This window comes from Podarcis erhardii (assembly GCF_964252035.2).
Source record: "Podarcis erhardii genome assembly, chromosome: 1".
Classification (NCBI taxonomy): Eukaryota; Metazoa; Chordata; class Lepidosauria; order Squamata; family Lacertidae; genus Podarcis; species Podarcis erhardii.
In genome coordinates, this window is record NC_138497.1 from 101,726,483 (window position 1) to 101,740,397 (window position 13,915).

The following is a 13,915-nucleotide window of genomic DNA, read 5'->3' on the forward strand; positions in this document are numbered from 1 at the left end:
CTTGCTTTTTATTAGTTTGACCATTGGAACTGTGAGCTATAGGGAAGCTTGTCCTTCTCCTTCAATGGTTCATTATGGGAATGAAGGAGAAAATGTGTTGTATATCTCTTGCTGGTAATATGATAGGCTTTTATGCTGCAGTGATAACATAGTATGTTTCCATTTTCAAACAAAATGTGTATTAAGTGAAAATGGACTGGAACCTGAAGTTATACTGTCACACGTTTGTTCATAAGATTCACATTATATTCTTAAATAACACTTGCCATATTAATTATGAATTTGCAGTTCCAGTACCCAGAATTCAAGATTGCTGCCTGGATCCTAAAATCCTTGGATTATTTAGATTGCACAGCAATCACAATTTGTGATCATCAAGCTGATACACAGGCCACAGAAGTCCTGCATTATGGCATTCCAGTTGCTTAATTGTGCTCCTTTTGCAGTCCAAAAGTGGGCTGTGTAGTTTATCTATTTTGGTGTTTTGAGTGCCAGAGTATGGCTGGAGGGGCAAAATGATCCTCAAAAGTCTTCTTTTATTTCTGCATGTTTGTTCCCTGATTGGCAGCTACTTTGGTCCTGATGGGGTTGTTTGCAGATTGGAGACGTCTCCAGGAGATGATGGAGAAAAATGCTTTGTTTAGAGGAAGCAGTTTAAATCCAAGTGGGGAAATGTTCCATTCAAAGAAAGTGATTTGAGTCCGAACTGGTTCCTCCAAACAGAGTGCCCCCTCCCCCTTTGCAGAGATCTAGTAGTTCTAGCCACCTGTCACAGTTGAGTTGGGGGAATGAGGGATTTGGCCTATTGGCCAAATCCAATTCCCCACCCTGATTTAAAGTACCTCTAGTGGATACTCCAGTGGTTGTCTTATCATCAGCCACAAAGGAACAAAAAGGGCAGGACAGATTGAGTTAGTTCCCAGGAACCTGAATCTGTGGCCCATCTGTGGCATTCTTTAGTAACTCAGTCTTTGCAAAGGAGTAGAGGAACTGCTGGTGGCTCTTAGGACCAACCCTTCATTTAGTATCTTCCAGATGACTGCTAGGACTGGCCGCTAATGCTGTGGTGGGATGCACACTAGCGATGAAGAAGAAGAAGAAGAAGAAGAAGAAGAAGAAGAAGAAGAGGAGGAGGAGTTTGGATTTGATATCCCGCCTTTCACTCCCTTTAAGGAGTCTCAAAGCGGCTAACATTCTCCTTTCCCTTCCTTCCCCACAACAAACACTCTGTGAGGTGAGTGGGGCTGAGAGACTTCAAGGAAGTGTGACTGGCCCAAGGTCACCCAGCAGCTGCATGTGGAGGAGCGGAGGCGCAAACCCAGTTCCCCAGATTACAAGACTACCGCTCTCAACCACTACACCACACTGGCTCTCATAGCGATGCCAATGGAAGGTGGACCCAGGGTCTCAACTGAGACTGGCAGGCTCATCATTTCAAGAAATAAGCTTTTCAAACAGCCTGATTTCATTCCTTGGTGAAAATAAAAGAAATGGAAGACACAAGATTTGCCCACCTTGGAAGAATGGCAGATGCAAGTAATGGACTATATGGAATTGGCAGAAATGACTGGCAGAATCCGAGACCTAGGAGAAGAAGTGGTGGAAGAGGACTGGAAGAAGTTTAAGACTTATTTGCAGAAATACTGGAAAGTTTATGAATGCTAAAATGATGTTGGATATAAAAATAATATGGCATTGGTGATACAGTGTTAAAAAGTATGCATAAATGTAATAGAAAAAGGGTGAAAGATTAAAGTTATATTATGTCAAAAGTAAACAATATGTTAAAGGTGTTCAAACATAAGGAGGAAAGATTGGAGACATAATAGATGTGATTTTAATAATTAGAAATGAGTTTTGAAAGAGGGTAAGGATTTGCTGTATCTGATGGGACAAAGAGGAACACAGAAAAGGGAGGCGGGAGGAAGTCAAGAAAGATTGCTATGTAAACATGAATTTAAAAATTGGAATTTTTATTTTTAATTTGTTTTTTTTTATTCTGATGTATGTTTGTGATGGGCTTTGTGGTTTTGAAATTCTTTCGTTTTTTTGTAAAATTAAATAAATATATTTTTTAAAAAAGAAAATAAAAGAAAGCCACAGCACATCATTCCTTTCAGAACAACAAATCAAGGGAATCTACCAGTTTCAGGTCTAAGTAGCAATGTTCCAAGTCAACTTAGTCTTAATCTAGACCCTCCAGAGGAGCATCTGCATCCCCAAAAGACAACTAGCCCCACCCCAGCAACTGATGCCAAAGTGATCAACTTCCTCAGTCACGCTGAAGACCCTTTTCAGGCTTCACAGTGAAGTTGTTGTCCACCACCATGAATGCATGGGTCAGAAAGGCAGGTTCAAAGAAGTTTGTCAAGAGGCCAAGGAACAGGTTTAGGGCTTAACCAAAGTCCAGATGTAGGAAGAAACATGGACTGAAGCTGCAAACCTTCCTTTCCAATAGCACCTCCCTGTGGTACAACCCGTTAAATCTGGTACTTTTGGTATTTGGAGAAGTGGCTTCTTATGCACCACAAGCAGCTGCAAATGGAACATAAACTTGGGAAAGGGCCAGTCAATGCACAAATGTGCTTGGGCATGCAAATAGGCCAGTTTGGCTATTGTGGTTTTATTGTTGTTATTGTTATTTTCTAAGGGAATAGAAATGAAGGCACTGTTCAATCAACAGATAATAAAAAATGGTCAGATCATAGGATCCAGCCTTTGCCACAAAACAATGAACTCATTATATTATTTCATTAATGTCTAAAATATCCCATTGCTAAAGTACAGCTGCTCAGAACTCCCCCCCCCCTTCATGCCTAACAATCTGAAAAAAAGTTCTTTACCAGAAGGAGTCTATGGAGGCAAGCTTATTTGTTTCTGATGCAGCTAATGTGATGTTTGCAGCAAACCATTCATCCTACTGTAATTTTTGATAGGAGCAAAGGAAGCAAATGTACACATGTGATTTCATTAAAAATTATTTGTTTACTGATTTTACTTTCAAGTATTGTTTACTTTAGAGAACGGAAGAATTCAACCATTAATTAAATAACGTAATATTCATTCATTGTGGTATGAATTTAATAACACAGCAATCTTATTTTGGGCATGAAAATTATGCAATTTATTACAAAGATGGATATGTGCTTAAAACATAAATGTATTAATTCATTAATTCCTGATTATTAAGTACTGGGTATAAATTGATCGTTTCTTTTAAAAATGAAACAAAAATATGAAACAAAATATTTCAGTGCAACAGTTCCATTTCAACAATATAGAGGGAGAAATAAAAGTGCATTCCAATAGTCCTTCATACCCATGCATATATGTAGTTACATTTGGAAACAGCAAGAAACAAAACTGGACTGAGTTAATCATTACCAGTTTTTAAATAACAATGTCCTTATATATTTCGGAAGATATCCAAGTATGATAAAGCAACATATAGACCAAGGTTGCTTCCAAATGGAGCCATGGAGCCAAACTGGTCATTGAATCAATTATTAAATTGAAACTCCGTAATCTGGCTGAAGTGTGTTGTCTGTCAGAACCTCATGAGTACATTAGGACTATCTAGAATCATTTAAGGCCTGGCTTGTGATACCATTTGCACTGCCAGGTCCTAGCAGCTTGCTCTTTGAGGTTTCTTTATCATGCAGGGAACCTACCTAAGTATAAAAGGCTCCCTGCTGGAGAAGTTAAGCCCCCAATATGTGTGTGAGCGAAAGATATGGACATGCAGGAGGAGGCAGGTCCAATGGACTCATCCCTATTCTCCCGTTGTACAATTATAATCGAGGGCAGAGAGAAAGAAGAACTACTGAATAGGGCTACATTTGATATTGCACGCGTGCAACTCTGCTAAACATCATAGATGTATAAAATAAAGTGGTGTGCATTGCGGACAGGCAGTGCCTCTGAAATGTGTATTGCAGACACATTGAATTTTGCCTTCCTTTCAATTGTGTATTCTTCAGTTTTTTTCATCAATTGCTCTGACTGTGGTATAAAAATACTCTACAACTGTGTATCCTTCAGATTCAGTTGTCAGCAACATTCTATAAGGGAAATGTCTTTTTAAACACATTTCCGTTTTGACATAAAATTCTAGTCCACTATACAGTATACATTTTTCCTCCCGCCAGATAGTTTATTCAGAACAGAGGGTATCTTACCTCAGGTTATTAGCCCTTCTGCACACTAATTTACTGAGTGAAGATGCCTTCCAAATCCATATGCATGGAGAATAAGATTTCATTGTAACAGGCACTTGTAGCAATTTACAGGCACAGTCCCTTCCAATGGCTTTGATGTAACATAATTGGTCTGACTGAAGAACCCAAAGCAAGGACATTCGAGTGTTGGAGGGAGTCCTCATGATAGCTTTTACTCGCTACTGGAGGAAGTGTGCAGGATTCCTATGAATTTCATAAAGCAGAGGAAAGACAAAGATGTTTTAAATGCTTTGGTTGTATGTGTTTTTTTCAATACAGTGGTACATACGCTTCAGGTTACAGACTCTGTTAACCTAGAAATAGTGCTTCAGGTTAAGCACTTTGCTTCAGGATGAGAACAGAAATCGTGCTCCAGTGGTGCGGCAGCAGCAGGAGGCCCCATTAGCTAAAGTGGTGCTTCAGGTTAAGAACAGTTTCAGGTTAAGTACAGACCTCCAGAACGAATTAAGTACCATATTTTTCGCTCTATAACACGCACCCGACCATAACACGCACATAGTTTTTAGAGAAGGAAAATCTGTAGGCATGCCACCCGTAGGCATTCCCTCCATAACACGCACAGACATTTCCCCTTACTTTTTAGGAGGAAAAAAGTGAGTGTTATGGTGCAAAAAATATGGTACTTAACCTGAGGTACCACTGTACTGGATACTGGCAAATTAAACACGCCCCCCCCACCCAGATGTCTCTCTTCAGTTTATACATTCAAGATAACATTCCAGTGATGCTCTGGGGCAGGTGAGGGTGCTTTAGTCTGTCCATTCAGGTGATCATGGTAAAGAAAGGACAGTGAGAAGGATTCATAAGAGAGACAAAGACATTCTGGATTTCTTGGTCGGTTCCAGGAGCTGGGTAACAGGTGGAGGCATATATGTTAATTGTTGCAGTTGGGTGGGAATGGAAAGGCTCAATCATGAATGAAAGCAGGAAGGATGCACAGCTGTCAGTTACAATACAAAACAGCAACAACTCATTTTTCAAAGGGTACTTTGCACATCTGAGCTGCTTCTGCATGCAGTTTCCTTTGCCAACTTACACAGAGCTAGATCAGTCTTTCCCAGTCCTTCCTGGAGATGGTAGGGACTGAAACGGAGACCTTCTACATGCAAAACATGAGCTCTGCTACCGAGCTATAGCCCTTCCTCAATGTGAATTTCTGCTCACACAACTAAATTGGTGTGATCGCTTGTGGGCTGAGCAGCACTGGACTTAATTTAGCTTCTGGTGGAACCATGTGATGGTTTCACCATGGAATGATTGCCCCCCCCCCCCCATGAAAAAAGAGTTTGCCACCACTTCAAGTGGATAGGCTTCCTTCAGCAACCTCTGAAGGCATTCTACTCTAATTTGGGACTCAATGCCATACAGGAAAAGTGCTGCATCACAATGTCGTGTATTTCTCAGAGACATTCTTGCAGGGCAGGGATGACTGTTACAAATATTTCCACCCCACAAAATACACTGTCCTTGGAAAGGGGATAGAGAATTTCAGCCCAGCCTTACTTAATGGTTGTTTAATAATCATTTGATCAAAGGAGAGAGCATTTGCTTATGCATTCCAGCAAAGTTGACAGATTTCAAAGGAGATCCAAAGTTTATCCTTCTGTTGTTACAACTGTGATCCACCTACCTCATTGTGGTAACTAATGTGCTGTCCATTAACTTTAAAACACCAATTATTTTTTCTGTGTTATTGGTGTAAAGAACGATTTGAAATAACCACATAAGAGTTGTTCAATGGAAAATAGATTTTTAATTTCATGTAATACTAAGGCATCTGAAAAACAACAACAAAATTCCTAGGAGCCCTGTAACTTCCTTTCTTTTTATTCTAAAAAAAAGCATGATGCTTAATGTTTTTAATTAAGGGTCTCTGAAGGAACTCACAGCACAGGACTTAAACAGAGGGGGAAAGACAAAACTTTCAAACATCAAACAGCAGTACACAAATAAGATTTTATATAAATGATATTATTTACATATGTGTCAAAATATAATAAAACAGAGCACCACCTTTCACAATCTTCCAGGTTGTGCCTTTCTGATGCTTGGTTGTTATGTTGGTTGGAGGAGAAATGGCCTCTTTCTGTTCACCTCGGCTGGACAGCAGCTTCCTCAAAAGGGTTGGCACTCAGGAACTGAAACTTACAGCCCTTTCTAACATAAAAACAAACAACAAACCATCAGCAAACAAGGAACTCATAGTGCTAGGGAAATCAATAACTCATTTTAAAGCACTACCAACCTGTTCCTAAGTGTTCAGGGCCTTACAGAAAGGCATTGTCTAAATCAGGCATGTCCAACCAGTAGATTGCGATCTACCAGTAGATCTCCGGCTGATCCTGGTAGATCGCGGGACCCTTATTCCCTTATTGATCATGGGATTAAATAAAGTTTACCAAAAGTTAACAAAGGAAAGCTGAAGAACTCTGGGCAGTCCTCTGCAAAAAAAAGGTCAACAATTCTGGGCAATTCACACACCCCATGCACCCTCTTCCTCAAATGACAATGGGTAGATCACTGCCAGTTTTTTTAATACTGGGAGTAGATCGCAGTCTCTTGGAAGTTTGATGTGCCTGGTTTAAATGGTACTGAGGTAATGAACTAATTTCCCATAATAGTGGCTGTTCCTTACCTCAGCTGTCCCACTGAGTAGGCACAGCCTGATTAAAGTACTATACACCAGCACTAAGTTTTTAGAAACAAACTTTGCATAGATAATTGAATTCTTAAGGTACCAACATTCATTTTTCTAGTAGTCTATCCCTCAGGAAGTGTGTGTTTCTAAATCTGATATTAGGAGTAGGCTAATACTGTATATGGAAATTTGTACTGGGGTCTTCAGATGATAGTAGTTTCCCTAGCCAGTCTTTTCTGATTTTATCTGATAAAGTTTGCTATAACTGATTCTCATTTTTTTTTGTCAACAGAAAGCAGGGTATAAATCTGAATGGGTGGACTTGTGTGGAGCTCACATCGAATGGACTAAAGACAAGTCTAGCAAAAAGAATGTTTTCCAGGTAGGAGATGGTTTATTATTGCCCTATCATTATTTGGCAATTTCATTATTAAAAACAAAGCAAAAAACTAAACAAACCAGAGTTCCTTTCTATGCATAGTATAGAGTGTGCAATGGCAATGCTTGTACTTTGTTAAGGCAATTGGAACACGTAACATTTTATTCACTCTTTCCTGGTTTTTCCCCCCCCGGCCTAAAGTGTCTTGATGATTGAATCAGCTGAAAACCCTTGAGAACCTGTTGATTTGCTGATTAATGTGCCATGTTCAATTTGTTTTTAAAAGTTGGTAGGTAATTTGTTTTGGGTTTAAGACTGGGATCCTTGACCTAGTGAACTCCTGTAAACAGAACTTTCACACGCTGCTTACATAAGCTATATTCCCAACTGAGTGGAATTTGCCTGTTTATTTTTATTATTTCTTAGTGCTTTAATGACAGGTTCATTCCAGAGCAAAGACGGCACAGGAATGGGGAGGTAAAAAAGCAACAACTAACTCTGCATCTCTTAGAGCCAGCTCAATCAGCTATGCATTTATTCCAAAGTCAGATAATTTTAATGAATGTAAAGAAAGTTTTATAGTGATGCTTATAAAGGTAAAGGTAAAGGGACCCCTGACCATTAGGTCCAGTTGTGGACGACTCTGGGGTTGCATGCTCATCTTGCTTTATTGGCCGAGGGAGCCAGCGTACAGCTTCCAGGTCATGTCGCCAGCATGACTAAGCCGCTTCTGGCGAACCAGAGCAGCGCACGGAAATGCCGTTTACCTTCCCGCCAGAGCAGTACCTATTTATCTACTTGCACTTTGTGCTTTCAAACTGCTAGGTTGGCAGGATAAGTGATGCTTATACGCTGATGCTAAAGAAGTTGGGTTGTAGTCAACATAGTGCGAAGCAAAATGTTCTACCAGCACAATGTACAATGACCGCTCCCCACTTAAAACGGGGGGCGCCTTTTGCGTGGACGCGTGCAGCCCTGGATCTGGAGTGGCCCCATCAGCATAGGCTTTGCCTTCCCTCAGGTGGGATACCTGGAGGTCCCTGCCTACCCCAGTGAGTTGTCCAATCCCACCTGGGGGAAGCGTTGCCAGGGAAACCAGCCCAGGTAAGGGGAGGGATTACCTGCCCACACAATAGAGGGTGGATCTTAATTGTTAATCCTCACTTGGCTCCAGAGTTTCTCCCACCCTACCCACCCTCAGTTAATGTCTTCTTTTGCAGGTTAACTTTTCTTCATAGGTTTTGCAGGTTAACCTGTCTCCACAGGTATGCGGGCGCTGCTACGATAAGGTCGCTGTTAAAGGGCTGGAAAGGAATTTCCCTGCATTGGCAGGTTTCGCCTTTCCCGTAGCAAAACGTCACAACTTTGGCGGTATCAGGCCTTGGGCGGAATCCTTTAGTCCATCTTCCTCTTTGCGGCGGCGATACCAGGGTTCCCCGTTAAAGGGGTTTTTGAAGGGAGGCTTTGGCCGTACGCCGAAAGGTCGTCATTGCTCTCCCCTGCGGCGGCGTAACGGGGGCGGCTATCTCTGCTTGAACATATGTTCTCCAGAGCCGGCCCATCCCCCCCCCACACACTGGATAACCCTGATGCTCCCTAGGTCCCCGGCTGGGGACTAGGGAGGGAGAACGCCCAATGCCTGAGCCAAGGTCTACCCACATTTGAAATTTAATAAAGTTGTGGCCAATTTAATCCCATAGCACATTGTCTAGAGTCGTTATTCCACATGACGGGGGGGGGGACCACTCGGGATCTGGGGACTCCGCCTGTCCACGCAATGAAACATTCTCCTTTTCTCTCACACCTACTACATATGTTCTTGGCGTTCCCCCAACCCTCCAGAGCAGATGTGGAGATGGCGCAAGGTGTGGGTGGATGGAGAGTAAATCCTATTGGGCTATCACAACTATTTAGGTGATTACTCTCCATTGATCACAAAGGTGCTGCCTTATGAGTAACAGTGATGTAGATTTCAGCCTTACAGCATCCTCCTATGCACAGAAGATTGCTGCCTCAGTTGTCAGGGCCAGCTTCAAGGGGCTGCTCCTATGAGGGTGAGCCCACTTAGGATTCCTTGACGCCTCTTTGTATACTTCCCTCATAATTTGGCTAGATTTACGTGTAAGCACTTGCTAAAAAAACACCTAGCTTGCAAGCGTTGGGTGACGCTCCCAGCTGAGTGGTCGGCCGACTGGATTCTGTGCTGAGTGGTCAGCTGGGCTAAGTAGATGGCCATGCCCCACCCCCACCCAACAACAACAACAACAACAACAACAACAACAACAACAACATATTATTTAAACCCCGCCCATCTGGCTGGGTTTCCCCAGCCACTCTGGGTGGCTCCCAACCGAATATTAAAAACACAATATAGCATTAAACATTAAAAACTTCCCTAAACAGATGTCTTTGAAAAGTAAGATAGTTGCTTATTGCCTTGACATCTGAAGGGAGGGCATTCCACAGGGCAGGCGCCACTACCGAGAAGGCCCTCTGCCTGGTTCCCTGTAACCTCACTTCTCGCAGTGAGGGAACCATCAGAAGGCCCTCGGAGCTGGACCTCAGTGTCTGGGCTGAACAGTGTCCCAGGGCTGCCATGGATTGGTTTGTTTGGAGGATGACTTAGGCGGGAACCCGTGAGCCTCCGTGGCAGCACGGAAACAATCTAAAATGGCACTGCACATCTGGGGGAGAGAGGAGGCACTGCGTTGGGCTGCAACCGCCGCTTGCCAGCAAGATGGTAAGTGGCTATTTGTATCAATTTTCCCACTGGTAGAAGCAAATGGGATGCATGCCTGTTCATGGGATGGCAGGCATTGCGTTGTTGTTGTTGCTGCTGCTGTATCATTATTCAATGCCATTGTGGTCCTCTGCCACACCTTGTAGTATTTATCAAGACCTATTGTCTTGTGAATGCTTAATTTTCTTGACAAAGGAGAACATGAAAGCAGAAAGTTGTTTGAAGCAGCTTCACAGGATCCTATGAGCACACGGTGCAATTTGCAGCTGGGTATCGTCTCTGTCTCCCTGGCAAACTGACACGTTACACTAGGTCTTCATCAGAAGAGTTGCGAATAAAAGAAGATTTATGTTCAAATCACATGCTTTAAACATTTCCGCTAAGTGCTAGTTTGCTCTTTGGTGTTGAGCCTGAAATTTAAAGCAGTGGGGATTAAAAGGATTACAACATAATCTTAAATAATCCTAAGTGTCATTTACAGAGAGATGGTTGTAATAACTAAATAAAACCATGTTAAGGGATGGCAGTGTTGTCAGTCAGCAACTGAAACTGTGTCTCCAATTGCCCTATCGTCCTCTCTCCTTTATCAACTCCAATTTTACGTTGGATAGGTACAGCTTGATGGGAGCTGCTGCTGAAGAAAGTAATGACACAACAGAGTGTTTTGCAGTCAGTGCTAATATGGTTACCGAAGCATTAGTAACTAGATTAGTTTTCTAAAAATCATCTCAAGGTTCAGTGTTTCATGCTTGTGGTACAACTTTCCTCTGAAATAGCTTAGCTTTTCCTCCCATTTCAGTCTTGCTGTTTGTTTCCTGCAACGTGAAAGTCAATCAGCATATTCTGAATTTAGCATTCTAATAGGACGGTGGGGGAGAAAAGGGCTGAATATGTTTCACCTTGGCATCAATTCATTTGAAGACTATCCAAGTGTACTGGGGGATGTTGCTTACAAACAGGGCTAACACAAGATTTCAGGGGGTCCTTGGTACAGTGACACCAATGCTCACTGCCATCCCATAAACCAGAGCAGGACCTATTAATAGTCTTAGCCCTAAAGGTATTGTAAAGATAAAGGTATCCCTGACCATTAGGTCCAGTCGTGGCCGACTCTGGGATTGCGGCGCTCATCTCGCTTTATTGACCGAGGGAGCCGGCATACAGCTTCCAGGTCATGTGGCCAGCATGACTAAGCTGCTTCTGGCGAACCAGAGCAGCACACAGAAATGCTGTTTACCTTCCCGCTGGAGCTGTACCTATTTATCTACTTGCAGTGTGACGTGCTTTCGAACTGCTAGGTTGGCAGGAGCTGGGACTGAGCAACGGGAGCTCACCCCGTCGCGGAGATTCGAACCGCCAACCTTCTGATTGGCAAGTCCTAGGCTCTGTGGTTTAGACCACAGCACCACCTGCATCCCTGTAGATCTATACATTCCCTAGGTTCCGGATAGTGCATACTATAGATGTATTGGGCAGAAGAGTGCTGCCTTCCTAGCACTGAACTGATTTTAGAAGCTCAGCCAGGAGGATGGTGAGTGGCAGGTTGCAAGTGCAGTGCCAGTAGGGGGCTTTCTGAGCCCCTGGGACCTTCAGCCTGTGCCTGACCTGGTTGACCTCTGGTATCATGTCTGCCTACAAGTTACTGCTACACTAAACATTTCTTTAGTACCAACAGTGTGATTTGCAGTGTACAGAACAATGATACAAGGCATTCCTTACCCAAGGACGATACCTTATGTTCAATCTTTTGCCTGGGAATTAGTAGCATAAATTCTATTATGATATATGATATATGCTGTATTGGATCCAAATGAGATTATGATATATGATATATGCTGTATTGGATCTAAATGAGAGGGTTGGATCAAGAGGTGCCCTTCCATTCACAGGCCTAACCCAATATACTAGGATACTTATTTGTATGTGAATGATAGGTGGTGTTGACGAGTTGTGTTGGTGACCATTGGCACAATTCCCTATTTTATTTATTAATCCATTCAGGACATTTTGTTTCACTTGAGAAGATATTAGGTTATATTACATGTGTACATTGTTTTGAAAATTAGCTTTTCTGAACCTTTTCCAGCTGTGGTTGGCTGGTCAGAACTACACACAGTATTCCAGATTCTTCATAGAAACATAGGAAACTGCCTTATATATGGCCACAGAGCATATAGAAAGTGAGTCAGACGTGAAGAAGAAGAAGAAGAAGAGTTTGGATTTGATATCCCGCCTTTCACTCCCTTTAAGGAGTCTCAAAGCGGCTAACATTCTCCTTTCCCTTCCTCCCCCACAACAAACACTCTGTGAGGTGAGTGGGGCTGAGAGACTTCACAGAAGTGTGACTGGCCCAAGGTCACCCAGCAGCTGCATGTGGAGGAGCGGAGACGCGAACCCGGTTCCCCAGATTAGGAGACTACCGCTCTTAACCACTACACCACACTGGCTCCTGCAAGTGTTAGCTGACTCTATTAGGCTATATATCAGAACCAAGGATTATTGATTTGGACAAGTTCACTACAGCACACTTTAAAAGCTTCTGCTTAAAGAGAAGTATTGAACAAAATTTTAGGGAAACTTGTCTGTCTGTTAAAGAGGAATGCCAGGGTCATTGGCCATCGTGAAACTCTTGCATGAAGTTTATGTATGATTTACTGCTATTTATTATGGCAAAGTGGAATACTAGAGTGAAAAGTATACAAGACCAGGGGCTGTTATGCAGTTCTGTTACCTAGATGTTGAATTGTATTCCTATTAAGAGAGAAGGAAGCAATTTCAAGAGAGAGGGTGAAATCTGTATGAAGTGTGCTGCAACGGCTGAGCCTTGGAATTTAAGGCACATTTATTAAGTTGCCTATATAACAACGTAAAAACCCTTGGGGCAGCGGAATCCATTGCCTGAGTAGGTTCTTCCACATGGTTTGGAGGGATAGTAATATTGCTTTTAGAAGGTGAGAGGGGATGTATTTAGAATAGAATGCATGGTATAGTAGCAAAGAGATATGCCCCAGAGAATATTCAAACTGATCAGTCAATTGAATGTTCTCTAATGACACATGAACTGCTTTAAAGTGGCTGAGTATTGCATCTTTATGTGCAGCCCAGCTGATATCAAACAACAGATGCTGAGAGCTTTAGTAGAAAAGTTATTTTAAATTTTGCATTATATCCATTTCCCATCAGTTACTGCAGTGGAGAAAGGATGAGTCCATTGCCTCCTTCTAGGTGGATGATAAGGCCCAAGAGGACTCAAACCATGGAATCTGACAGCAGGGCCCAAGCACCTTGCCTTACCCTTTACACCACTGGGACAAATCTCATGCAAAGGGAGCTTATTTGTCTGATCTTAGTTGCTCTGCAGCACCAGTTAGAGTGGGGTACTGATGCTCATTAGCCTAGACCAGTGTTTCCCAACCTTGTGCCTCCAGCTGTTTTTGAACTACAACTCCCATCATCCCTGACTAGCAAGACCAGTGGCAAGGGATGATGGGAATTGTAGTCCAAAAAACAGCTGGAGGCACAAGGTTGGGAAACACTGGCCTAGACAGACCAGATGATCTCAAAGCATAGCATCCTAACAAAGATTAGAATTGGTTCTTGCTGAATCAGAAAAAGTGGTAGCAGGTATGAATCCTAATACCAAACAATGAAGTGATTGTAGTGTGGTGCATAAAATGAGTGTTGTACATTTTCTGTGGGATTAGAAAGCCCGAGATGATTCCAATGTCAGTTACTCTAACTAGAGACTTCTGAAAAATGCTTCCAAATCACAGCACGTTATGTGGCAGGGAATATCATTTGCATTGATCTTACTATCTGAATCAGCCTAATCACATGGAATGCTACCTACATCAGTGCCAATTGCTACCAGGGGCATGGAGTGTTGCAATGGACATTCCTTGCAAGCTGAATATTGCTTG

At 42.5% G+C, this 13,915-nt stretch overlaps 1 protein-coding gene across 12 annotated transcripts in view; it reads left to right on the forward strand.

The window, feature by feature from the left end:
* Positions 1-13,915, forward strand: part of ARHGAP15 (Rho GTPase activating protein 15) — a 384,487-nt gene that overhangs the window by 50,745 nt on the left and 319,827 nt on the right. For all 12 annotated transcript variants that reach the window (XM_081872770.1, XM_081872775.1, XM_081872771.1 and 9 more), the window contains one exon: positions 7,169-7,258. In XM_081872770.1, coding sequence (XP_081728896.1) covers positions 7,169-7,258 — 90 coding nt within the window. The remainder of the gene's footprint in view (positions 1-7,168; positions 7,259-13,915) is intronic.